At 43.0% G+C, this 26,138-nt stretch overlaps 1 protein-coding gene across 2 annotated transcripts in view; it reads left to right on the forward strand.

Annotated features, from left to right (window-relative positions):
- The window catches only part of LOC139910880 (vacuole membrane protein 1-like), a 58,861-nt gene extending 34,074 nt beyond the window's left edge, over positions 1-24,787 (forward strand). The window contains exons 8-12 of one of the 2 annotated variants that reach the window (XM_071898332.2): positions 1,471-1,551; positions 1,977-2,093; positions 6,077-6,138; positions 22,351-22,453; positions 23,765-24,049. In XM_071898332.2, coding sequence (XP_071754433.1) covers positions 1,471-1,551; positions 1,977-2,093; positions 6,077-6,138; positions 22,351-22,453; positions 23,765-23,908 — 507 coding nt within the window. In that variant the 3' untranslated portion in view covers positions 23,909-24,049. Of the gene's footprint in view, positions 1-1,470; positions 1,552-1,976; positions 2,094-6,076; positions 6,139-22,350; positions 22,454-23,764 lie in introns of both variants that reach the window. The other variant, XM_078286736.1, reaches the window with a different exon arrangement.
- Positions 24,788-26,138: the final 1,351 nt, after the last annotated feature.

The raw sequence follows: 26,138 nt of genomic DNA on the forward strand, positions 1-26,138 counted from the left end.
TGAAATTATTTAGATTAGCTACATGTCAGGTGAATCAGTGTATTTTTTGCAGTGAACTTGGAGAGATTTATTTGCTGACAAGATGGTCATGGATTTGGAAAAGCACTTGCTTTAATTGTAAAACACACCTTTTTCATTCCATCAATTGAATAATTTTTTTTTTTTCCTTGAAGAAGTGGTTTATTAGCAGGTGATTTGATGGTCTGTGTGATAAATGCACAAACAGTCAGGCTTTTCCATACCAAATGTTCTTCATCTCACAGTATACAGAGACTTTACACTTTTATTGAGTTAAAAATGGACCAAGTTGAATTAATAAAGTGCAAATGCATAGATAATTGCATGCTAAAGTCTTGAAATTTTGCAGATTAAATTTAAAAGCACATACACATGGATGGGTTTAGCGCAGATTTGGAGTTTTACTAAGTGAAAATCCCTCCAGTGTCCAATCCATTAAAATAAATATATTTTCAAGTTGTAAACGGTTTGGACTGCTTTAATCCTAATTTCTGAGAGTCTAATTATTTAGTTTATCAGTGGGCATCTTACTAAATAATTGGTTGAAGCTGTGTTGAAATAGTTTTTGTTGAGGGCAAATTTAGGATGCTGAAAATACTCCTGTTGTGGCTGCTGCACCTTTGCACTCATTAAAAGATAGAGAGACTGTATAAACTGCTTATTGACTCATTATTCGTTTCATTTGTGCAACAATGTATTTTTAGATATGAAATGGAAAAATTTAATGACAGCACACCTCCATTGTTTGATAAATGAACTTAAATATCAACAGTCAGAGATGATGGAGAAATCTTAAAAGCAGCTCTTGGAATACCAAATATCAGCCTAAATTCCCTTATTCGTTTTTAATTTTAAATTTTAGTGGTAATAGGTCTCAAATCTTGCATCTTTTGTAATCACTTCAGTGATAACATTGCAGCAGGTTTTATGAATTGATTTCACACACCTCTCTGATATTTCCTCTGCCACAGAAATACTGAGAAAAATATATTTTTTAGGTTTAATTGACCCTTAGTTATTTTTCAGTAGCCTTATTGTTTAATCTAATCAAAACAAATTCTCTCTGTCCATCTGATGTTTATCACAAATGAATTGTAAATAATTTATCATATGAAATGCCAGCCACCAGTAATCATTTTGAACAATTTGAATCTAAGGGCCAGTAGTAACAAATAATAGAATTATTATGAGTGATAGTGGGATATATATCTGATATAAACTGCACAATAACCAATAGAAAGGTTATTGAACTGATTTTTATAACTTGTGCTGTGTAGTGAAATTATCAAATCAGTCACTGCAAGGTTTTAGAAGTGTCCTGAAAATAAAGGATGTTTAGTTAATTATGTAAAGTAAATTATGGAAGTACAGTGTGATCCATTTGAGCTAAACATCACTAAGTCTCTAATGAATAATTTGTTATATATTTTCCTTCTTTTTGCTCTTTTTCAGGACTTTGCCACCAGAGCAAAACTAGCAGTGCAGAAACTCATCCAGAGGGTCGGATTCTTTGGGATTTTAGCTTGTGCTTCTGTGAGTAAAATCACACATTCACTTTATTCTATAAAATCCACTTATCCCCCTTACCAGGAGATATGAGTTAAATCATTTTTGTCATATCATCAATCATGTTATCATTCAAAGGGAATGACGATGCTGAATTTTAAAATATGTCACCAAAAATGAAACAATATGAAATGCATTTGATTGGTTTCAGATATTCTTGTGGCACTATCAATATGAGTTAGATATCGCTGTTACAATACAGATATACTGTATATATATATGTATATATATATATATATATATGTAAGGGATTTTTGCCAAAGCAAAAATGCTACATGGACTTTTATGTTGCATCACAGTGATGTTGTCCTCTATATAAAATTATAGATTTTTTTTCTTCTTGATCTGAATTTATACAATCTAAAGTCTAATCATCTGAAACCTTTTTCCAGATTCCCAATCCCCTGTTTGACCTGGCAGGAATAACATGTGGCCACTTTCTGGTTCCCTTCTGGACCTTTTTTGGTGCAACGCTCATCGGGAAAGCAGTCATCAAAATGCACATTCAGGTGAGTTTCTTTTAAGGATTATATATTCATGTAAATAATGACAGGGTTTGTTTTAATATCTAACTGTTCATCAGAATGTCAGAGCAGTTGACACTGAGTACAGTAAAGCACAACTCCATAGTCTGTATTTTTCCATCATCTTTTCTATTCCCTGGACTGTTTTTGCAGAAAAAGAGCAAAACTGTTATTTGCACAAGAGTTTGAGGGTTTGCACTTATCTCCCATATTGTTTTGAATGAGCAGCATGTTAGATAGTGAAGGAAACTCATGCACAGCATCTCCCTGTACTGTACTCAACTGGAACTAAGGAGGCCATTTTGTGCAGCCAAAGTAGAGGGAGTCAACCATTTTGTGAATGCAGCTGCAGCAGCTACAGTACAGTATACAGTACACTAGACTCCTAGGTAGACTACAGTAGATTTAATATTTAGGAAAAGCATAAATAAGGCACTGTAAAAAAGAAATATGTGAATTTGAGATTGATGGAACTCAGCTTCGATCCCCATCATAGTTTCTGCACAGAGATACTTTGTAACCCTAGAACAAGAAATTGCTTGAATCAACATCACCACAACTTCTCCTAATCCTAGAATATCCTCAATTTGTGTCCTGGAATCTGCAGTATGTCAGTGAGTAACGACATGGGACCGACTTACTGGAATTTGCCTATTGTAACAGTAAGATGAAGGGCTAAAAAAACAAACATTTTCCATTCGGCCTCACCCGTAGTCGCAGCTTTACCCAGAGAGCGTTGTCCTGCATTGACCAAAATAAAGAAAGGAGGGGGGTTAACTTAGTGAGTGCGAGTTGGAGCAGATAAACATTGTCTGTGGGAGGTGATGGAGGAAGGAGGGGGGTGAAGAGAGAGTGTAGCGTGGGTGGCACAGGACCAGATTACACCCAGGGGTCCCAGGGGGCCCCCCCTGACAGAGGTGTGTCCCTCCCTGACAATACAACAGCCAGGGAAAGAAAGACTTCTGCACCCGGCTCTCCGGTGGGGCTGAGGGCCCCAGTCCCTCCTAGCTGCTTTTGTGTATTTTTCCTCAAGGCTAGGTCTGAATCTAATGCAGGACGCTCAAATGATTCGGGCCATCTTGCTGGTGTTCAGAGTTGTTTATTTACTGCGGTGTGTGAGGAGACAACAGGGAAGGGGAACATAATAGAATAAAGCGCATTGGAGAACAGGTGACGTTCTCTCCCTCATGGGCCGAGAGGGAACAAAAGGGGATTTCGAGGCTTGTGTGTGTGTGTGTGTGTTTGTGTGTGTTTGTGTTTGTGTGTGTGTGTGTGTGTGTAAGTGTGTGGGCGTAAGCAGCAGCCTCAATGCTTCAAAGCGTGTTTTTGATCCGGGTTTGTACCTGCAGTTCAGGTGTGTTCTCACCAGTCTCCAAGGAGAAGCTTTTTATTCTGCGCTGCTTCAGCCCATTATGCTCATTAAGCTTCACCTCTGAATGTCTGCTATTGAACGGTTAATATCACCTGCTTTGTGACGCACTGGTTCACTTGAAGATGATGGATGATTTTTGAATGGGTGTCATGGAAAGACACATTTGGGCCCTTTTTTTGTGATAGATCATTTTGTTGAGCACAGAAGAGATTTTATATGTGAGCGGCAGTGCAGTTTCATGGGGCAAAGGTGAAAGTGAGATATATTGCTGGAGTGACATTTTCACCAAATGTGCTTCCTGGGGAAATGTTTTGTGTGGCAGAAGTTACAGTGTTGTCATTTCACCTACTGACATTTTAATCTAGTATTTACGCAGTGTCAGTTCAGTGAAAACAACAGCGATTTACAGTGGGATGTCCTGACTTCCACATCCTTATGAATTCACTTCTTGGCCTTTAATTATGAAGGGTCTATTTCCGTAAACTATTGAGAACTAAGTCATTTAATGCTTCCCTTTGTGTGTGTGTGTGTGTGTGTGTGTGTGTGTGTTTGCATGTGTGAGAAAATGGGTATGACTGTGATGCAGCTCTTATCGGCACTATCTGCAAGCAAACTTGGCACAATCAGTTAACTGAAATGTGCGAGTCAAAACCATGTCACTGCCAGTTTCCGAGCAGACAGATTTAAAGCAGGTTAGTCAGCCTTCCTGTGTCGGCCATCTTGCCGGCCCCTCTCCCCATCTTGCCCAGCTGTCCGCTCTATGTGGGCTGAGAGACCAGCAGATCAGTATTGAGTGTATTCATAGGAGATGTGGGCACAATGCACAAAATCAGTATCCAGGTACACGGAACATTACATGGATAAAGTCTTGGTGAAGTAGAAGTTAAGAAGTGGGAAGGGATGAGTAAGAGTAAAAAAACGAAATTGGTCAAAAACAACTCAAGTACTTTATTTATGTAATATTACACAGAATTTAATTGAAAACACAAAACCACAAAATATGTCATGAACATTGCTAATGCCTGTCTCAGCTGACACTTGAATTTGCGTGCTGTATCACCCCGCAGTGTGTTAATGCAGCGCTCCTGTGTCCCGGGTGATCAGACACACACTGAGCTAATATCAAGTGTTCCTCTGTATCATAGCATTGATTTGCCTATTGAACTATCTCATTCTCTGCGAGGCACAGACAGCCTACAATAGTAAATGTCAAGCTTTGTTGTTGTTGCAAATGCCAATAATAAGTTGAGTTATTTTTGCGCTGTGGCCAACTTATAACTGTGAGTCTTTGTCCTGATGTTAGTTCTGCCCAAATGATATTGGTATTCAGCCAGTTCAACCTATGAGGAAGTCCTCAGCCTTAACAACTGCACACAGTTGTTAACCTGTGACCTGGGTGACACATCACACAACCTCACAAAGAACAATGGAGTGAAGCACTGATCATTTAGAGGAATTCAAACGTTCCTCTTTTTCCTTTATATACATACTGCATATTATTGAAGCTGTTTGATGTAGTCATTGTTAATTAATTTCGATTTTTCTTGAGGTGTTAAATTTTAAATGATTGAATTTTCCAAAATCCATACTCTTTACTAGACTAACTCCCGTCAGGTCATCACAACTGGTCTTGGTCCTGATTGTCTCTCCTCATTAAACAACTGATAACATCCTTCCAGTCAGACCAGTTTGCAGTATTTGAACTGGAAAGCCTCCAGATTTACCTCATTTGAATCAGAGGAGACGGTGTTGTCGACCAACCAGGGTCCAGCATTATGAAATTCATTCAATAAATACCCTTTTAACTAAACTACATCTATTTGCAAAACATCATGAAGAATATTTTTCTCATGCTGGGCTCTAGAATATTTGAAAACAAAATGATGAAAAGTGAATAATATGGGACCATTAAAGCCTTCTAACGGCACGTTGAGGACAGCCTACATTTTACTGGATCAAACAGTATTTTTTATCTGTCAAAATGATACAGTAACCTCCAGCGACTCAGAAGTAAAGTAATAGCCCTTGAAAAATCTCCTCAATTAGCTGCCCCCCTCCGGGAAGACACGGGGCTGATTTGAGCCGGAATGGCTGCCAGTCGCCCGTCTGTCCCTTCTGGCCCAGTGACTAAGCAGGAATCAGACTGGACAGGAGCCGGCTTCCAGCCCCCCTCTGAAGCAGTGACACATCTCCTTTGATTCCCCAACCCCTCTATCCATCCATCCAGCCATCCTTTACACACACACACACACACACACACACACACACACACACACCCTTCTGACGATAGCCACTGACCTATAGTGGACTGTGTTGGTGATGTGTCATGGAGCCCAGACTTTTTGTTCCGAGCCCTCCATGACAAAAGGGCCTCTTCATGGCTGCTTTTAGGCTAAAATTGCCAGTCAGGGTTTGGGCATATGGGTGTGTGTGTGTGTGTGTGTGTGTGTGTGTGTGTGTGTGGTGTGGAGGGGGGCAAATGACTGATCAAACTATGATGCATGCATTGCCCTGCACTGCACCCCAACAGTGACCTCGTGGTTCAGTGGCTGATCCGCTCTCTCTCTCTCTCTCTCTGTGTGTCTTTGTCATACAGAAACTGTTTGTGATCGTCACCTTCAGCAGGCACATAGTGGAGCAGATGGTCTCCCTCATCGGGTGAGTAAGCCTCATCGGGTCTCTGTGCGTGCGTGTGTGTGTGTGTGTGTGTGTGTGTGTGTGTGTGTGTGTGTGTGCCTGTGTGTTTGCGCTCACCAAAAGTACCCTGTGGGGTGTATGAACACATGAAAGGGTTAACTCAGAACTTGACGGTTGACAGACCTTTTGGGTGGTAATGTGGCATTGAGGTAATTTATGTCCCTTTGTGGGAAAACCTTCCTCCTCCTCTTCCTCTCTCTATGACTCTGATGAAGGTCACACGGAGCGAGGGAGCGGCTTTGAATTAAACATGGTGATTTTGGAGGATGACTGGTTGCGTTATCCTCTTTGAAATCCTTTTTTTTTTTTTTTTTGCCAGACCTTGAAAACAGGGTGTTTCGTCACATTTTGTTCTCCTTTTGGCTCCTCAAGTCAGGTTTAATGGCCTACATGGTGATTAATGGCTTGGATTTTTCCACTGGAGGACTATGGGCACGGACATGTACAGGCTGCTTCACAGGACAAGATGAACTCTTGTCTATCACAGAAACCTGCCCTCTCCCCTCGCTTCATCTCTCCCGCCGTGCCGCCGTCACCTTCCAGCCAATCGCTTATTTGCTGCTCGAGCTCATGAGGAGCGCCGGCCAAAAGAGAGAGCTGCTTTCTGAGTATTTAAAAGATGTCTTTATGAGTGGGTCGACATGATGTGGCCTTTTTCCATCCCATAAACTTAAAGGCCCCGCTCAGCCCCGCGAGTGTCAGACCGCTCTGGCAAGCTCGCTTACGCTTATTGGCCTGTCTCCTCTGTTGGAGGGAAGAAAGAAGTATTTGAGTTTCCGGTGACAAGAGTTTCCGCGATGGGTATTGATTTGTGTGTCGGTGTTTGCAGTCCCGTCTGGAAAAACAGGCTGCAGCGGGCGTGCAGTACGTGACTCAGTAGCATCAGTGTAGCGCTGAATAAACTATTTGGTGTCACTTAATACTTCGGAGCAAGATGGATTAAAAGTTGTTCACATGAAGCCACCAGACACCGTTTACTGGTTTTGAAGGTGCAGATGTTACCCAAAACCAGTGAGGCCTAACACATTTCAGTAAAAAGACAAAACAAAATGTAAAATTCCACGCCCACACACACACACACACACACACACACACACCCTCTGGGCTGCTTGAGAATAATGGAATCAAGGTGACTGAGCCTCGGAGCTGGGCGTGGGTGCTGATGGGTGCTTTTGGGTGCTTTTTGGGTGCTGTTTGGTGCTGATGGGTGTCCTTGTAGAGGTGCCAGGGGTTGCAGCTGGAAAATGCCCCTGACACACCTGCTGCTGGTGGGAGCGTTGCTTATTATGTACTGTACACACACACACATGCGCGCGCACACACACACACACATCCACTTGCTGTGCTGAAATCGGGCGATGAGATTGCATCAGCTCTCTTCCTTGCCATGTTTTCTTTTTTCACGTTTCCTTTGTTTCTAAAACGAATTTTGGAAGGCTTTGGTCAGAGCTGGCTACCAAAAAAAAGTTGCTCTTTCCTCTCCCATGTAATTTTTTTTAAAGACAACACTCAAATCCAGTCTAAACACCGGCCACATTAAATGGGTTCAGGCAGGTTTCACACTCAAAAAGATCTGTGATCAATGAAGCCAAGTTAGTGCAAGCTTTACAAATCATTACAGTTACATTTTATTCATTGTATTCAAGTGTGTGTGTGTGTGTGTGTGTGTCAGGTTGTGAAAGCTCTCTCCCTGTCACTGTTCATTGAGCTGCAGACACAAGGCGACAGATCATTGGTTATTGACAAGTTTCAGTGTGACTCACAGCCTGGTTGTTCTCGAAGGGAAGTTTCCCTCATTACAACCTGTCAACCGTCCGCTTCCTTCCTGACTGAGGCCCTTCCACCTTCACTGTCGATTCACTCTGTCTCTCTCGCTCTCGCTCTCGCTCTCTCTCTCTCTCGCTGTCTCTCCCTTTCACTCACAATCACACAATCACACACCTTATGAATGGGCGACAGTCTTTAAAAAGTTAACCCCTTAAGCGCAGACGCACAATGTTAACCATGTAGTCACCTGAAAATAAATCTCCACTCACTGACTCACATACATCTCCCCCTACCCACTGCATATACACACACACACACACACACACACACACACACACACACACACACACTTGTCCTTTGCATGCCCTCTCAATTTTTTTTTTTATTTTCCAAATGTCAGTTATACTAATCAAGCCTACAAGTTCTCTATGTGTCTTGTTTGGCTTTTCACACCTTCTCTAAAGATTGTCTCTAAAATATTACTTCCTCTAAACTATTGTTAGCAGTGAAATGTAACAGTATTCTGTGCTTTCTGGGAATCTTATCGAAGCGTGTAAAACCTTGACTTTGTTGGAAGCGCAAAGGAAATTGCTTTACCCTTTACTCTTTTTTTATTTGTAAAGATTTTATATCAAGCTTTTTAAAACAAAATTTTAGTATCTCTCGGTGTTGCATAAACAGATTCTTAGAATAAATAATGTCTTTTCAGAATGGTTCAGTACAGTGTTTCAGTACACTACAAGATTTAGAGCCATGTCTGCAAGAAAGGTTTTATGATTCATTTAGAAAACTTGAACTCTTATATATATATATTTTTTTTAAATCATATATTTGCTATTTGGTGTTGGCTATCATATTTTATAACTTTTTAGCTATCAAAATGCCTTTGAGTAAATGAACAGCACATGGCAGATGTTTTATAGTGGAGTGTTTTTGGATGGTTTCACCTGAAATCACTGTTATAATAAGGCTCACTTTGAATTGAACTTTTTTCCTTTTGGATTTGGTAATGCTATGAATTGTGTTAAATGGGATTTTAATATTTAGATTGAGTTTGTTTTCATTTGGTTGGCTTTGGATTTAGTCTCTTATCCTGTGAAATGAGGGAATAGCCTTGTCTTTTGTTGGCGAATGAAGTGACCGTTGGACTTTGGTCCTGGTGATTTCATTCTCACATGACATAATACAGTACTGCACAATTCATTTCCTGCTCTTTGCTTGTCAGGTGAGCTGGTTGGCACATTAGTAGGACACAGAAGTCAGTATCTGGAACCTCTCAGAGGGCAGTGACTTGGCAGCACTGAGGAGCTGAAGTGTTCGCAGCAGAAGAATATGAAATATCAAACTATAAAATACTGAATCATTGCAAAACGCTGAAACATCATCCAGTTATTGAACATGTAGAGGCTTATTCTTGATGTAACAAGGATTACAAGCTCATAAATTAATTAAACCACCCACACACACACACAGACACACACACACACACAAGATACAGCCTTTCAATATGAGTCCCTCTGAACTTCTGCATAACAGAAGGATGCAAACCGTTGGCTCAAAACTTAAAGAGAGTGATTTTACCTGGTAAATCCCCCACTTTCAAATACTAGCGTGACCTTTTATGAGATATTCTTGCAAAAAGCCAACCCGTAAGTTTCAATAATAGTGAAAACATGTACTTTCAGCGATAAGAACAACAACAAAAATAATCTCTGTGTGTGTGTGTGTGTGTGTGTGTGTGTGTGTGTATGCAGGTGCCTCTTAGCTATTTCTAAAGTTATTGTATTTTTGATTAGTACCTGTATTTCCTATCATAGACGTGAAGATGTAAAGCTCATGAGCTAATCAAGGTACAGAGATTAAAAAGAAACTTAAATACTGGCTACCAGATGCTGTAGTGTGATTGTCAGGAGGAAAATTCATAGTGTAGAGTAGTTTATGTTCAAAATTTGTTATCCTTTAATGTTGGGTTAATATTCCTGTAATGTCTTTCAGAACGGGCGATGAAGGATGATTTCCTCATTTACTCAACAGGGAGTCTCCCAAGATCTCCTAAGATTTTGTTAAAAAATGTGTATTGCAACACTGTGGCACTTTAAAAAATAGCTATGTGGTAATCACAGTTGTACATCATTGCTCATATTACCTCCGCCTCTGTGAATCGTACAAATGATCTTATTTCCAGATATGGGCATATTTGGGCATATTTCTGCTTCCTAGATATTGGCATGGATTAATACTAATCATATGAACTTTCACTGAAATTTCTCACTCATTCATCAGCAGTTTTATTCAGGGAATCAGTTTTTCTATGAATGACGAATGGAAAAAAAAACTGTTACCTAGATCCAGTCTCATAGGAGAGTTTGGGTCTTAGTCTTAAACGTCACAAGGCCCTAAAACTGTCAGCAGTCATTTTCATCACCTCTGTTAACAACAAACGGCCGACTTTTTTTAATAGCTGGAAATAAAATGTAGAGAATAGGCAAACGATCTTTTTTGCATCCCGAGTACAACAAGGAGAACACGAGTGACTTCAAATTTCCATTATAAATTTACAACTCTCTCTCTCTCTGATGTTCCTCTGGAGAGCTAGACAAAAAAAATAAATATCAGGTTTGGTGGAAAAAGAAGCCATGTGCTTTGACAGCTGTTCAATCAACCGAAGTGTTCTTCCCTTTTTAACTGTTTTTGAAATTACAGTCTGTGAGGATACATTAGGATTTGGACCAAAAAAGATAGGGTGTGAGAAATGTTAAACTTGACGTAGAACCTCTGGGTATGTGTATTGTGGGAATAGATTCTTGTATTTCTGGCAATTTGGTTTCACTCCTGTTTTCCTAGGATTTAGAGCATTTAAGGTTAAATCTATAGCCTTCTGTCAGCAGTGCCGGGATATAAATGAAGATAGATTGGCTTTGAAGTGCCATAAAGCCACAATAAAACCCTCCGCAGATCCCTTTTGGGCTGATAACAAACGCTGATAAGCAGGTCGGACAGAGTTGCGTGTCTGATGAGACTTGTTAGGTTTCTTGCGTCCTGTGACTAATGTACAGATGTCTCCTCTTCAAGAATGGTGATGCGTGTCCAGTCATTGTTTAGGTTAGAGGAAAATTCACCGTACTCATATCCAGCAGCTCTTTGATCAAGATCTGAAGCAGTTATATGACAAGGCGTTTCACTGTCTTATTAAAGTCAAAAATTATAATAATAAATAATAATATAATAAATAAAAGCGTTACACAGGGGCCTTGAAAATCCTTGCAAGTTTGTGGATTTGGGGAAAATAAAATAAAGCCTTAAAGGTTTTTGAAAATGAACGGATAGCCTTGAAAGTACTTGATTTTTGTTTATTAGAATATAGCACCCAAATTCACCATTAAGCCTCAGCTCTCTGGACCTCACTGTCTCAATCAACACTTCACATTCTGAGGAAAACCTTACAATGGAAATTAGACCTGTGGATGTCTAATTTTGACCAGTGTCCTGTCTTACCCCAAAACATGCCAATTTTGAATATTTGAATTTCATCAAACAACACCTTGAAAGTAATTGAAAATCCTTTGATCGTCTAAATGGGTGTGGGAACCCTAGTTACACTTCGGAGCCAGGTTCTACTGCTACTGTGATACCTGCAGGGCAAGCAGACTCATCTCTCACTCTCACTCTCACTCTCACTCTCTCTCACACACACACACATACACTCAGGCTTTTCCCGGGCGAAGCTGTCATAAACTTGACGTCATCCGGGATTGAGTGTGCCCGATCCTCCCTGTCCTCCTCTGCTCTTATCTCGGTCGGGGCTTCGTCAGTCAGCGAAGGTGATGATATACAGCAGGAAGAGCCCCGAACACACATCGCATGCAGTAATGGAACAGAGAGCTTTCCTGTGTTCATCATGCTGTCTGGGCCTTGATAGGATATAAATTCCTCCTCGCACAGATACCCCCCCACCCCTCATCCTCCTTTGATCTGTTGCGAGTGGCTGTGTTTAGGCTGAGTTTTGTTGGCTCGGCCTGGTTTACGCCACATATTCAGCAGCCAGATGAGATGATAAGTGAGAACATAAAAAAACAAAACAAAACATGATGATGATGAGAACAGCGCTGGCGATGATGAGGCCGGTTGCGTTGCCGGGGTGTCGAGGTGCTGATTCACCGTCTGCAGGACTCCGGTGTGTCTGCACCTTGTCAGCGGTGGATGTGGTGGGGATCGGGGTTACAGTAGTTCCTATCTGGGAGAGGGGAAAGCTTGAGAAATCAGTTGAGAGCTGTGTATGTGCGTGAGAGAGTGTGGAAAAAGAGACAAAGTGAGAGAGAGACAGGGAAAATGAATGCATTGAAGGCCCCCCTCCCCTCCTGTTACAGTTTCATCTCATTGTATCTTCCCTTCTGGCTTCACACCAGTATTTTAAATGACTGTACTCAGTAATCCATCATCTTGATTGAGGCCCATCAAATCAGCCTCTCTCCCTGTCTTGTATTGTGCTTGAGAAATCCCTCAGACTGATGTGTCAAGGGAGGGGCCGGTGCTGTTAGGCTCTTGGGGAGAAAGCCATTGAGATGCAGAGAGGAAGAGTCGAGCCCTGAAAAGGTAATCCAGTAGCAACCGGTGTATCGGCGGGGTACGGGCCCCGGTGGGGGGGGGGTCCGCCCTGCACCTCTCCATGAGAATGCACCCATTTCCATGTGAGTCCATCTCCCAGGCAGGAGTCCGTTACCAGCACAAAGTCTGTCACTGCTAGTTTCCACTGAATTTTGAGCGCCATGCGCCTGGCTCATATAGAAACTAGTTTTGTTTCATACTGAATGTGGGGCTGTCTGGGTTGAAGGTGACTTGGTGGCCTGATGTTACTTCTTGAAATCAAATCCAAGTCAAATAGCAAGGAGGGATTTTTATGTCCTCTCTGTCACCGCTTAACTTCATACTGTGTTAAAAGGAATGTGCCAACTTGGAACAAACAAGCTTTGATCAACAAATGTCTCTTTGTGTAACAAATAAGCGGGACAAATATAATGAATACTGTAGACATGAAGTGTTTAATCCCATATTCCATATATCCATTGTAGAAAAAAAAATGTGCTTCCTAAATTTCCCCAATCAATATTTCAAAAATGCAGATGATTCTATCCTCAAAAACATACCCATTTTGTAAGTAAAGGTCTTAAGATGCTTCCTAACTTTAATAGTTACCCATAATGGACTTAACTTTAATACCAGCAATCATTTTGCTAGAGTAGGTGTCAGTGTTTTCAAATGGTGGATATCTCATTTTGGAATGAAGCTATATACTGTATATGCCTGTGTTAAATATTTATGAAGTGTACTGCAGTGCATGCTGAAGCACAGTGTGTACAAGCTTACTTAATGTCATCTCACAAGTGTCAGCATAATGCACTGTAGCAGACTAAATATTGAGCATACCAGAGTGAAACCGCTACCAATCTTCTTGTTGCACAATGGTAAATTGATTGAGGAGGTTTTTTGTTTTTTTTGTCGATGTATTCCTTTAACCATTTCCACCGGGGCGACCTCGCTGCTCCTATAAATAGCCCCCTTTGAGCCATATGAGCGAATTCTTCCCATTAACCCAATCTGCGGAAAAGGGAGTATTTTTGATTCTATTAGTCACAGGGAGCTCTGGTCACCTGAGAAGCCCTCCGACAAAGATGGCATTGATCAGGCCTTTCCCCCCGTGCCCCGCTCTCCGCCGGGCCGAACGCAGTCAGACGCCTCATTTAGGACGACGGGATCAGAGGGGAGTGGGGCAGGACAGGGGGAGTGAGGGATGGAGTGGCAGATCGTGGCCGACTCCCTTTTTATACGGCGTCGTTAAGTTTAACGCGAGGCCCGGCGGGGCGTCCCGTTTTCTCATCTCCCCCGCTCCCATTCTGATTACCTTGGCCCCCGAGCACTGACAGAAATATAGGGGCAGTAACAGTCAGAGAGAGGTTTGTCCCCAAGCCAAAAGGTCTTACCACAGCCATTTAGAATAATATTCAATCGCTCAAGATGACTTATTGTCCAGATCGTATACTGTAGGCCTACTTCTGCGGTTAATAGCACACTGAGGGACTCTGAAGGGGTACACAGCGATCTGAATGTAATTATAGCTTTGATGAGTAAATGTGTATATGTGTGTGTGTGTGTGTGTGAGAGAGAGAGAGAGAGAGGCAGAGAGAGGCACAGAGAGAGAGGTCAGATGCGTGTTCCAGGTCTGGTGTCATATTATGTGCCTCTCGGGTTCAGTGTGAATCCCAGGACTTCCTGCTTTATTCATCCCTGATTCATTTGTTTTGGTCTCCAGTCTCACACTCTGTGCCATACTACACATGCTGCTCGCTCATCAAATCACTCCACCACGAGCTCGGGCCAAGGTTATGAAGTTACTAATGTATTTATTCATCGGGATGGCAACCGACTTGTATGTATTGTATGTTTTTTTTAGGAAACAGTACGCCATTGATTCATTTCTAGAGGGGCTCATTTATCAGGGGAGCACCATGTGACCTCCAGCTCTTAATCAGCATCGTCCACTGCAGTGCATTGTTTGGTAAATCCCATCATCGTCGTTGTAATGCATGATGTCCTGCTTTCAACAGTTGTCAAGAGTGTGTGTTTGTGTATGTGTGTGTGTGTTGCCAGAGGAGTCATCCCAGACAGGTCCTGACTCAGACGCCGGCCCTTCCCACAACACCGGGCAGCCATCCGAACATCCCCCCCCCCCCAACCCCATCCCCCCACTTCCCACCGCCACACCTCAGCCAAAACAGACCTATTGTCCCCCATCAGGCCAATTCACAACAATGACAAGTGATGGAGAGGGAGGAGAGAGAGTAATGAGCGTCGTTCATGATTCTTACCGTAAATGCGCTCAGCATTGTCCTTCGTAGATAATATGTGTTAGGCCTCGGCCTGAAATCCACCATAAACCATAAATCCTAATTACGAGGAGGCCATGTTTTATTTGTTTTTTTCCAGATGCATAAATCATTTGCTTATTATTTCATTTTCTTGAACCTCAAAGATTCACTGCTGTGAACAGAATTTATTGTATTGCAAATCTTATGACTAGGCTGCAGTGGGATCCTAAATCACATTCACAGTCAGTATCATTTTTTTTTATTGGGAGATAATGTAGTATTTTGTTATTTGCAGTAATTCTGGCAAACTTGTTTGCTACACTTGCAGCGAGCTCAGTTGCAGCTTGACGTGCGAACATCAAAGGGATGTAAAGAACTTTCACTTGTCTGTTAGCTGCATCCTAACCACAATCTGTACATCGTGCAAACTGAATTGCAAGCCTATAACTAGGATTGATCACAAGGTGGATAAAGTAACAATCACAACTTTTGACTATTTTGCTATTTTGCTTCTGTTATTCACAAAATGACTCAGAAAAAATTGCATGAATTTACCTCACTGGCCATATGTATGCAGAATTTCTCCTTTGTTGTTTTGTAGAGCAGTCACCTATACGGCAGCATAAGTAGAACACAGTGTTTTTTTGTAGCGGAAGACAGACGGCATGTTGTGGCTTTTGACGGGTACGTAGTAACCTATGTGGTTGTCAGAGCAACCAGTCACAGCATATATGAACCACACACATTCCATACAGTTGCACAGTGTACTGTACTGTACTGTACCCTACAAGTTGATTTAGTGACATACATCGTGTTTATGGGAACAATAGACCTTCACACAGACTCGGGTTCTTATTTATGCCATGAACTCCTCAGTCACATTATCCATTCAACATGTCTTATATGTTTTCTGTATATTTTGTCTGTTGTGAGCTTGTGTTTTGGGACTAATAAAGTTTACATTGAAGTAGAAATAGACGTGGTATGTTATGGCCAGGGTCAGTAGTTATTGAGCTAGAGGTCGTCCCATGTTACCATAGATTCCATACGGCTGCCATTCCTCCCTGCATGACATCACAGAATGGATGGAGATTCCCCGGATAGCCAGCAGCACCCTACCCCTCTTCTTCTTCTTCTTCTTCTTCTTCTTCTTCCTCCTCTATTTCCAGCCTGCCTGTGGCTCTGGCTCTACTATAAGTAGCAGCGTGGCTTGTCTGGATCTGTCGCCACATCTGACTCACTGACCCACCCCTTCTCACCGTGTAAAGGTCCAGGCCTGCTCACCCAGTGACCCAGCAGCCCCACACCTCCACACCCAGGCCGAGAGGGTCCGTGTGGGCATGCAGGCCAGGCCTAGACCTGGGTGGGGGGTGGCTGGGGTGGGGTTGGAGGGTCGGGCGGGGGCTGTTTTATGTGGCCGTCTGGGAAGTGAGAGGAATAATAGACTGCTATAATTGGTGCCCCTGATTTCCTGGCAGCACTGCAGGCACCCAAGAGGATAGCATGTGTCCGAGCTCGTGTGTGGGTGTGTGTGTGTGTTTGTGTGTGTGTGTGTGTGCGCAGGCTGACACAGATGGCTGTGGAGCAGGGATGTGATAAACACCCTGGGCAGGGGGATCTCCGTCCAGGAGTGGGCTCCATGCTTTAGTGGTGAAGTCATTGGGAAAGAGTCCGGTTCAACTGGAGGAGGAACACACACACACACACACACACACACACACAGATATTACCTTTCTACATGGCTTTGCACGTGAATGAGAATTTTCCTCACTGCTAAATTCACACAGGGGCTGTTTGCAGCTCACACTGGCTTCTTCCCATTATTCCATTATTCCATTATTCCAGCAGTAAATAAAAGTGAACATCGTAGCAAATTGTTTTTTATCAAGCCAGGAGTTGATTATAAGAAATGAGTGAGACCATCAATGTTTTGCACATGGATGGCATAGAGGTCAGTGTTCCAGTACCTCAGGTCAGAGCACTGCCTAACCCCAGTGTGTGTGTGTGTGTGTGTGTGTGTGTGTGTGTGTCTTGCAGTGTCAGTGCTGTTATGTTAGGTGTGAACTGTGGCCCTGTGGAGCATTGGGTAACACTAGCGATTGCTTAAGCCAGTTGTTGTGATGATGTCGTAACCAGTTGGACCTGGCCGGGGTTTGGCTGTCATGTGAGCCCTTGTTCTCTATCATCTCCTGCCCAGGTCGTCAGGGTGTGTGTGTGTGCGCGCGTGTGTGTTTGTATTTGTGATTTCATGTGCCTCAGTGCGCATTAGCATAAAGCACGTGAAAGTGTGCATTCTGTGTGTGTGTGTGTGTGTGTTAGAGTGCAGTCAGAGGTGGCAGGGTGAGCTGCGGCTGGCAGCCTTCAGAAGGGGCAGACAGGTCAAAGGTCGCCTCTGACTCGAGGCTTGTGGAATTCAGGCTTCACCAAACGAACACAGGACGCCCAAACGTGCTCCATACTGTGTGAACAGCAGCAGGAAATGATAGCCCATTAAAAAATGAGACAGTGAGATGGCGCTCACAAATTAACCCTTTCATTCATGCGCCGCTCCCAGCAATGAGAAGGCTACTTGGTGCAGGAAACAGAGGCGTGGGGTTTCCCCTCCATATCTCCTTGTCTGGCTGTAGCAGATCTCCTCCTCATGTCTTTCCTGGTTTCTTATCAACGTAGCCTATTTTCCTGGTTAATGGGCAGACATTAGTGCACCATTTCAGACAATGGCAAGCGCAGCTTGTTCCATGGAGGTGCCATATCCTGGTTGGTTGCAAAATTTAACCAAGACATCTTTGTTCTTCCCAAGCAATGTCTGTCTGCTACCTCGAGGTGTGGAGAGTCCCGTAAAGTCCTTGATTGGCATGCAGGGAATATTTTCATACTTTATGCTTCATCCTTAGGAAGCTCAGTGAGGATTTGACTGTCAGTTTGTGGTACGATCAAATCTTTTGTGGAGGGGGAGATGTAAAAATATCTGCATCCTCAATATTTAGCATTATTTTGTTATGTGGACATAAAACATGAGTGTGTGTGTGTGTGTGTGTGTGTGTGTGTGTGTGTGTGTGTGTGTGTGTGTGTGTTGATGATAATAATAATATGATGATGATGATACTGAGCTAATACCAAGTCAGGTCTCCTCACTACCTCAGAATAGAATCTCATACTGAAATACAGTGCCTCACTGGTTTGATGCACCTACATTTTTCTTACATGCAGAATTAGTGTATAGTTCACTAAAGGGCAACCCCCTGCAATTTCACTACTCAAATATATGCAAATAGTTCAACAGTTTTCTTTGGGAAATCTGTGATGTTGCACAGATGTACTCATTCCATTCCATCGAGAATGAATTGGAAAAATGGAAAAAGTGACTGGTACCTACGATCGTAAGATAGCATTGGTCCTGTGGTTTCTACTGTAGCTTTGGGGGAGAGTTGTTCATGTTCAAAAATATTGATTAAACTGTCCTTGGCTAAAAGAAGCATATTTTCTTGAATGAAGTGGTATTCTCCTTTTAGAAAAAAGCAATTTTGCATGCTTGGATGGCACAGAAGTTGAACAAAGACAGTAAGTGTGTATGGGAAGTACATGTCAACTCACTGTCTGCTTTCTGTGTTTTATTTGAACAACTTTGAACTTTTATCTTTATCCCCAAGGAATCCAAGCACAGTTTTCTACCTGTACCAACAAATAATAAAACTCCATAGCTGTTTGAGTGCAGAGCTGCTGTTTAAACTTGCCAGTTGCCACATATAGCCAATAATGTTACGGACTTGCTCTTGATTTTGCATGTTGATTTTGTTTAAAAACCCTTTGCTTGAATTTTGTTAATGTCTAACACTATAGTTTTTAAGAGATTGTTAATTACATCTGATAAATGAATCAATAACAGTGGAATTGCTGCATCTAATATAGCTTTCAGAGACTTCATTTTTGGCTCATATATTTAATTTTATTGAAGGAAATGCATTTGATTATTAGTGACTGAATGGAAATGTGTCAGCTGATAGAGCTGAGATCATTTTCTCTAAATATCTAGGAGCCTGTGTGTCACCTACGACTGCCACTAATAAATTAATTATCACGCACTGAGGCTATGTTTAAGAATATTCACAGCTATACAAATATAATGCTGTACTGATATAATGTGGATAATTAGTCATATATACTGAGAACAGGCACATCATTTTTATAACCCAGGCAAGTTTTATCCTTTTATGCTTTTTTGCACAACTTCTGGAAGTAATTTAATCACTTGGAGAACAACAGTTATAAAGTTTGATAGGATCCACACATGCATGATTTTTATGACTGAAAAACCACCTACATTTTAAGACTCCTACGTTTTATTTGTTATTATTAGTATTTTTTTTTAACTATCCCATCATTTTCTTATTTTTAAAAGAAGAAAGTGAGAAGAATGCATTTTATATAGATCTGTTCAGGGTAATTAACTTGCAAGGTTTTTGTAATTCATGATAGATTTATTATGTACATTTGTGTTTTTTGAAGGCAAACCCACAAAAAAAAGGAGGATTATCTTATGAAATAAATGAAATAATTTGTCTTTTGAAATATCACATAGTCAATGTTAGGATCCAAGGTCAGTTTCTCTCCCTTTTCCCGTCACATTTATATGGAAGAAAAAACTATTTGAACACAAAAACTGTAGATTTAATGTAATCACAAGCACATTTTTTTATCAAGGATGGCATGAGTACATTTTAAATTGTTAATCAAGAACAAGACTCAAATAATATGCAAACCCTTCTACAGCAGTATTTTTAGTGAGCAATACCATGATGTGCTTGCATAGAATGGAAGCAAGCTCACTTTTTAATATAAATGAGACTTTAAGATTAATACAGAAATTGGACAAGAGTCTTTACAGTGTGAAAATCAGACATTCTCATTTTCAAAAAAGTGTTAAATTATTATTATTAGTGTAAATTATTTTGTTCAAATTGTTTTATTTCTCTGTTTCTGAGGGCCACAATGTTTCAGAGTCTCATTTAGGAAAATAAGGCGAAAGTGAAGATTTTTCTGTTACTGTTTACCATAAAGCACAGGATTTCAAAATGCATGTTGTTAAGGTTTGTTCAGTAGCTGTTGGGTAAATAGTGCGGACAAATTGTTTACCAAGTAACAGCTTCTTATGGCTGTAAAAAAATTCTGCTACTAGCTTTTCCCTCCCTCACCAACACAACCCAGAAAGAGACAAATTAGAGAATTTTAAATTTCCAAACTTTTACTGAACAGTAACAGCAACTTTTACAACAGCAGTTACTCAAGACAATACCATTTATTACAAATATTTCATGCATGCTCAAATCACACAGATTTCTCACATAAACTCCAGGTAACAGGAAGTTAGGCTCCTCTCAAACTAAGACAGATATCCTTGCTGAACTTCTTTCACACAAAATACATCTTCAACACAGTTTTTCAGGTACTTACGGGTAAATTATGCACACAATTACAGTAGAAATACTCAAATCCAACATTTTCACAGTTTTGCAGAAAGTGAAAGTAAATCCCCAAAAAGTTCAAAATCAGCAGTTTTTTTAGCAGAAAGACCAGGAGACGGTCCTGAGGTATTAAAAGTGTGTTTTTGACTGCTAGGTTTGTGCCTCTTTGTTGGTTGATTCGCCCAGGCTCATGACTCAGTATTGCTCATCGTGTAGGGGATGATTCGCCCGCCATTTCTGAAAACTGCTTCTCTGCTTCTTTGTTCTCGCCAGTTTGCTTTAATCTGCTGAATTGGTGTATTTCTTGCATAGTTTCAAATGTTTCTCTTCCCTGTGCAGATAAATAACTGGTTTTGATGCTGTTTATGTATTTAAATTAGTTTGGTGAGTTTCTGTGTATGGAAATCTTCAGAATTTTGTGGAGTGGGGGAAGGGAATAGGAGAGGCTCCTTTCCCTCCAAAAAAGTTCTCGGTTGATTTTTGATACGTGTGTCTTTTGGCCATTTTCTATTGTGTAATTTAAAGCTCGATCCGTCTCATTCTTCTCCTGTTAGACTTCCTGTCTGTTCTATGCCCATTCACATGCAGGATATCCATTACTTGGTATGAAGTTAATCATTAGAAAAAGGCTTCCCTGTTGTAAACTCATTCATTTAACACAATCTTTTTTTTTCTTCTTCTCACCATGAGATAGGTGTGCGTACGTGTGTGTGTGTGTGTGTGTGTGTGTGTGTGCTGTGCGGAAATGACTCCTAAAGAGAAAGTTATCAGCTATAAACTCAACAGTATGTGACATTACCCTGCCCACGCAAACCTGCTTTTAAGATCTTTGATGTGTCCCTGAGCTTTGATGATGCCTCCCCACCATTAACAAAAGACAGACGTATAAGTGGAGCATAAGGAATGCTTTGAAACAATAGCTCACGGGATGTAATTGACTGTGTATAGCCACAAAAGAGCATAAGTGAAGCTCTTTAGTATGTATTTGTTTAGTGATTAATCACTAACTCCAGCCTAGGGATGGGCCACCGATTCGCTATTCTAGGGCATTCTCTCTCTTCAGTCTCTCGCTTTTTTTTTTTTCTTTGTGTGTGTGTGTGTGTGTGTGTGAGTGGAAGGGGGGGGGGGGGGGGGGGGTGAGTAGTATGCTTGTAGTTGGTGGCTAAATCTTGTAAAGGGTTTCCTAATATGGGCCGTCTTACAGGAGCGCCCTCCCCCTGTGGGCCATCCCCCCCAGATCTCAGCCAGTGATGACACAGCTCGGGTACGACTCACTTCCTCATTAATTGGCTGAAACCAGTTCTTACAGGAACCGCCTGTGATAAATGTGAGAGTTCTGAGAAGTCATTCATTTCTCCTCGCTGCAGCGGCAGAGGAGGCACTGCAGGGGAGTTGAACGGGTTCACCGATGTGTGTGTGTGAGAGAGGGAGCGAGGCAGAGGGAGCCGAGTATGTGTGTGAGCCTGAGTGTGTGTATGTGTGAGAGAGGGAGAGACAGAGAGCAGAGCGGGAGAATGTGGGTGTCTACTGCTGCCGCTGCCGCCGCCGCCGCTGCTGCCGTATGTGGACAAGCCAACTTTTTTCCTCTCTTCTTCTTTTTCAATTTTTTTTTTCCTCTTTCCTTTTTTGAGCCGCACTACTTAGTATAGCTGTGGTACATTCTGTACTTTTTTTTTCTGTGTGTGTGTGTGTGTGTGAAAGTGTGTGTGTGTGTGTGGGGATGAGCAGAGAAGGGATCGCATTCGTCTCTCTCTCTGTCTCTCTCTCTGTCTCTCTCAACTCGGAGAGAGGGAGCAGGGGGAGAGCGACACTGTACAGGAGGTAGGACAGCATGCCTCCCTTTGTTGCTGCCCTTGGGCTGGTGAGTAACAATGATGTGACGTGATTTGTGTCGCCCCCCCCCCCCCCCCCCCCCCCCTCCCCTCCATCCCACCTCCCTCCTTTCCTCCTCCCCCCCTCCCTCCCTCCCTCTCTCTCTCTCTTCTTCCTTCCCTCCCTCTTTCCCTCCTTTTCCTCCCTCCCTCCCTCCCTCTCTTTTTCCCTCTCTCTCTCTCTCTCTCTCTGTGTGTTGGTGGAGGCAGTGCTGTTCCAGTGCTGGGTGCGGCACTGCAGAAGCCCTTCAGGGAGTACTTGCAGGCCCAGAAGGCCAAGCTGCACCATCGCTCCGGAGAGGGGATCCCAGCCGTAAGTACAGGGGGCCTCACAGCCCCCCTTTTTTTTTTTTTTTCTCACAACCTCTATTCATTCACGTGTGAGCGCCAACAGAAGAATGCGGCCCCCTCACTTCTGCCTCACCCTCGCTCCCTCTCTTTCCCTCTACTTTTTTTCCCCTTCCTCTCTTTATCTCTGTCTTCCTTTTTTTTAATTTTTTTTTTTATCTCTGACCCATTTTTTTTCTCGCTCTCACAGTTCTATTTTCGAGCCCCCGTTACCTGTGCCGCTTCCTTTTAATTCAACATTTTGATTAGTATTATTTGTTTCATTTCATATGTTTCCCTGTTTGCCGTAGTGTTTTTAGAGGAGTTAGTGTTGGTACCGTGCCAGTAGATCTTTCTGATGCTATAATCTGTAGTGATACTGTAGATTACAGAGGCTTGTTTAGGGCCAGTGGCAGAATGACAGAGTGGGCTAGCGCTGCACTGGGCGGGCTGGAGGGGAGGGAGGGATGGAGGGGGGGGGAGGGGGGAGGGGGGGGGAGGAGAGGGGCCAGTGTGGGGTCTGGCTCCGCTCGCCGTATTGAACTGTACTACTGTAGCGCGGGGCGTGCTGACTCATGCTCCATCTTAGCAATTGGGAGTGTGTGTGTGAGTGTGGTCACTCCCCTTGTGTCACACACACACACACACTCGCGCTCGGTGCCCCGCCTGAACCCAGCACTGACTGTAGACCGGGGCGGGGGCCCCCCGCCAATGACAATCCATCAAAACCCCCCTGTCTAGAACAAAAAGAGCCAGTTGTAGCTGTAGCCCTATCTCTCTTTGAAAGCTTTTTTTCCTCTCTTTTGCTCGCTCCCTCCCTCTCTCCCTCGCTCTCGCTCTAAGTGATTCATTGAAAACGGTTTTCTTTTTTCACCTCTTCTCTCATGCGCTTACTAGAAGGGAGAAGAAAAACAAAAAAGAAAAGGATAGACTTTGAGTTGCACAACGAGAGATTAAGGCATTTCTAGAACAATGTTCCTTTTTTCTTGTAACTTGAGCCTCCTGCAGTTACAGGAGAGAAGCGAGGCAATTTAACTTGGTGGAGGCAGGCTGCAGGCTGGGGTCAGTGGGGGCGTTAGGAGGGAGGACGGCGGGGGCTGCCGCGTGTTTTATTACCCCTGATCTCTATCTGTCCTGCACATGGAGCTGGATCCCCACCTAGCCTTCGGCATCAGGAGTGGGACCGGAGGGGAGTCGGGTTGTGGGGGTGTTGTCGGGGGGTGGTGGCCCTCAGCCTGCTGACCGAGCGCTCCTCTCCTCTCTCCTCTCTCTCTGTCCTCTCTGTGGTTCCTGGCAGGAGGAGAACTGGCTGTCGTGGCTCTTCGAGAAGATTGTGGTCATCATGGTATGCTTCTTTGTCTGCTCCATTGTCAACTCCATGGCCCAGAGCTACGCCAAGCGCAAGCAGCAGGAGAAGCAGTCGGAGGGCAAGACGGAGTGAAGGCCGGCGCTCCCGTCCCCGCAGCTTCTCGCCTTCTCCTTCAGAAGCCCCAGCGCTCCCTCAAAGCTCCCACCGCTCCTTTCCCTCATTTCTGCTCTCCCTCCAGGCCCCTACAGGCCGATGCCCCACCATTATCTGAAGCGTGGGGTGCCAAAGTATCGGCCTCCATTGGGTTTCTATATTGTTTTCGTAGCAACATATTTACGTTGAACTTGGACTTCCATTTACTTGCTTTTGAACGCTTTTCATTTGATAGTGACATCCGGGTTTGTTCTCTTTTAAGGTAGGTGCTTGCTGGTGTGTGTGAGAGTGTGTGTATGCTGTAGTGTGGTTAAGGCATCCATAATGGGTTTTTAGCAGCTCCTCAGCATGTGAGAAGAAGCTGCTGGCACTAATTCTCCTCAGCGAGGCCTTAAGTTCTTCTGTTCTTCTTCCACTAGAACCTTAAAGTCTTACAACCGTAGAGCCACTTTATATCAACCCTTGGTTTGGCTAAGCTGTGTTACTTTGATTATGTTGTGACTGTACTGTAACACCAACACAAAGGTTGGATTATTTCTGTAAGGTCTCATTTACCTATTTATTATCTTTATTTATATGATGTTCTATATTTATTACTTTTAACAGACTGTTGTGCAATAATAGCAATGCGCTATAGACAAGGCATGTAAAAGGACTGTAAATAATTGTGTCCACTTTAAAGCCATCGTGCCCATCTCATTTCTACAACATGCTGTAGAGTAGTAAGGCAATCAAAGTGAAGATGTTAATGACTTTATCAACCTGTACATAGTGCTTTAGACAACCACTTATATTGTGTGTACAGTAGGCTCATCTTGGTACTTTTGGATGAGAATTGATAAATCGGCCATGAATCACCCTGCTGGTCCCTTTGTCTGCCCTTATTGTTCTGCTTCCAGGAAGAGAGCACATGAGTCAGCCTGGGGCCACTTTACCAGATGCAGCCATATATTGAATCAGACCTACGACTGTGCGTGCGTGAGAGAGAGAGAGAGAGAGAGAGAGAGAGAGAGAGAGAGAGAGAGAGAGAGAGAGAGAGAGAGAGAGAGAGAGAGATAGTAGGTTGTGTTTGCGTGGCTGCCACATTTGTTGCCCTCCCTTTTATCTTTTATGGACTAAACCAGATTGTGCTCCACTAATAGACTAGGAGGCTGTCTGGTAGTCTTAGCATAGCAGATAGTAGCTGTTCCCTTTAACTTGGAGACAGTTTATGTCAGGGATAACAGGCTTGGGGCTCATGGTAAGTGCTCTCCTTTGTCTTTACTTGTCCGTGGAGCTTTTTTTTCTCCTTCCTCTTCTCACCCCAGCCCTTGTAAAATCTCAGATGAGGACACCAAGCTCATGTTCAACATTACATGAGCACTTCTCAAAAAAAAAACAACAACAGCATTTTATGTTATCAATATTTTTTTTTTGTGGCGCTTTTTGCTCATTGGATACCGTCAGCTGGCTTTTCATATACGCAGTCCCTTTTTTTTCCTCCATAATTGTCGGTGAAATGTGCTTTGTTTTTTGCTTCTTCTTCTTCTTCTTCCACTTCTTCTCTGCGCCGCTGCTGTGCTACGCTGGACTGAGCGCAGTGGGCGCTAGAGCAGGCACGAGCACGAGGGGGGAGGGAGGGAGGGGGGAGGGAGGGGGAAAAAAAGAAAAAGGAAAAAACCTCAGCGCGCAGTGAAAAGCGTCTGTGCCGTTACCTCGGCTGAACCCTCGAATGAACCCGTTGCACTGCCCCAGTCACGGAGCCAGGAGACGAATCACTCGAGTAGATTCAAAACAGAGGGGTACTGTTGAGCGCGCGGAGCACTGCGCGCTGCACCAGCTCCACTCACAGCATTCAAATCCACTCTTTTTCTCCCTTCACGGTAAGTAGGATTAGGATTTTTTTTTTTGTTTTGTTCTGTTTTTGGATGGATGTACGTATTGCGTATGCCTGTGTATGTGTGTGTGTGTGTGTGTGTGTCTCAGGCATGTCCGTCACTCTCTCGGCCTGTCAGATAGCTTATCAGACTGGTGTTGGCTGTTAAGATTGCAAGGCGACAACAGTCTGTAGGCTGTCTGACATTTCGGGCTCTTTCATCTGACCAGCATCCTGTTTTGTCCTCCCTCTGTTGTTTGTCATTGTCTTCAGTCAGCATCAGTTCCCATTCGGAGGTGTGTGCTGCGATGTCACTTCCCCTTTTATCCCAACCGCTTGTGAAACGTCGGAGAC

Source organism: Centroberyx gerrardi, chromosome 11, assembly GCF_048128805.1.
Source record: "Centroberyx gerrardi isolate f3 chromosome 11, fCenGer3.hap1.cur.20231027, whole genome shotgun sequence".
Lineage (NCBI taxonomy): Eukaryota > Metazoa > Chordata > Actinopteri > Beryciformes > Berycidae > Centroberyx > Centroberyx gerrardi.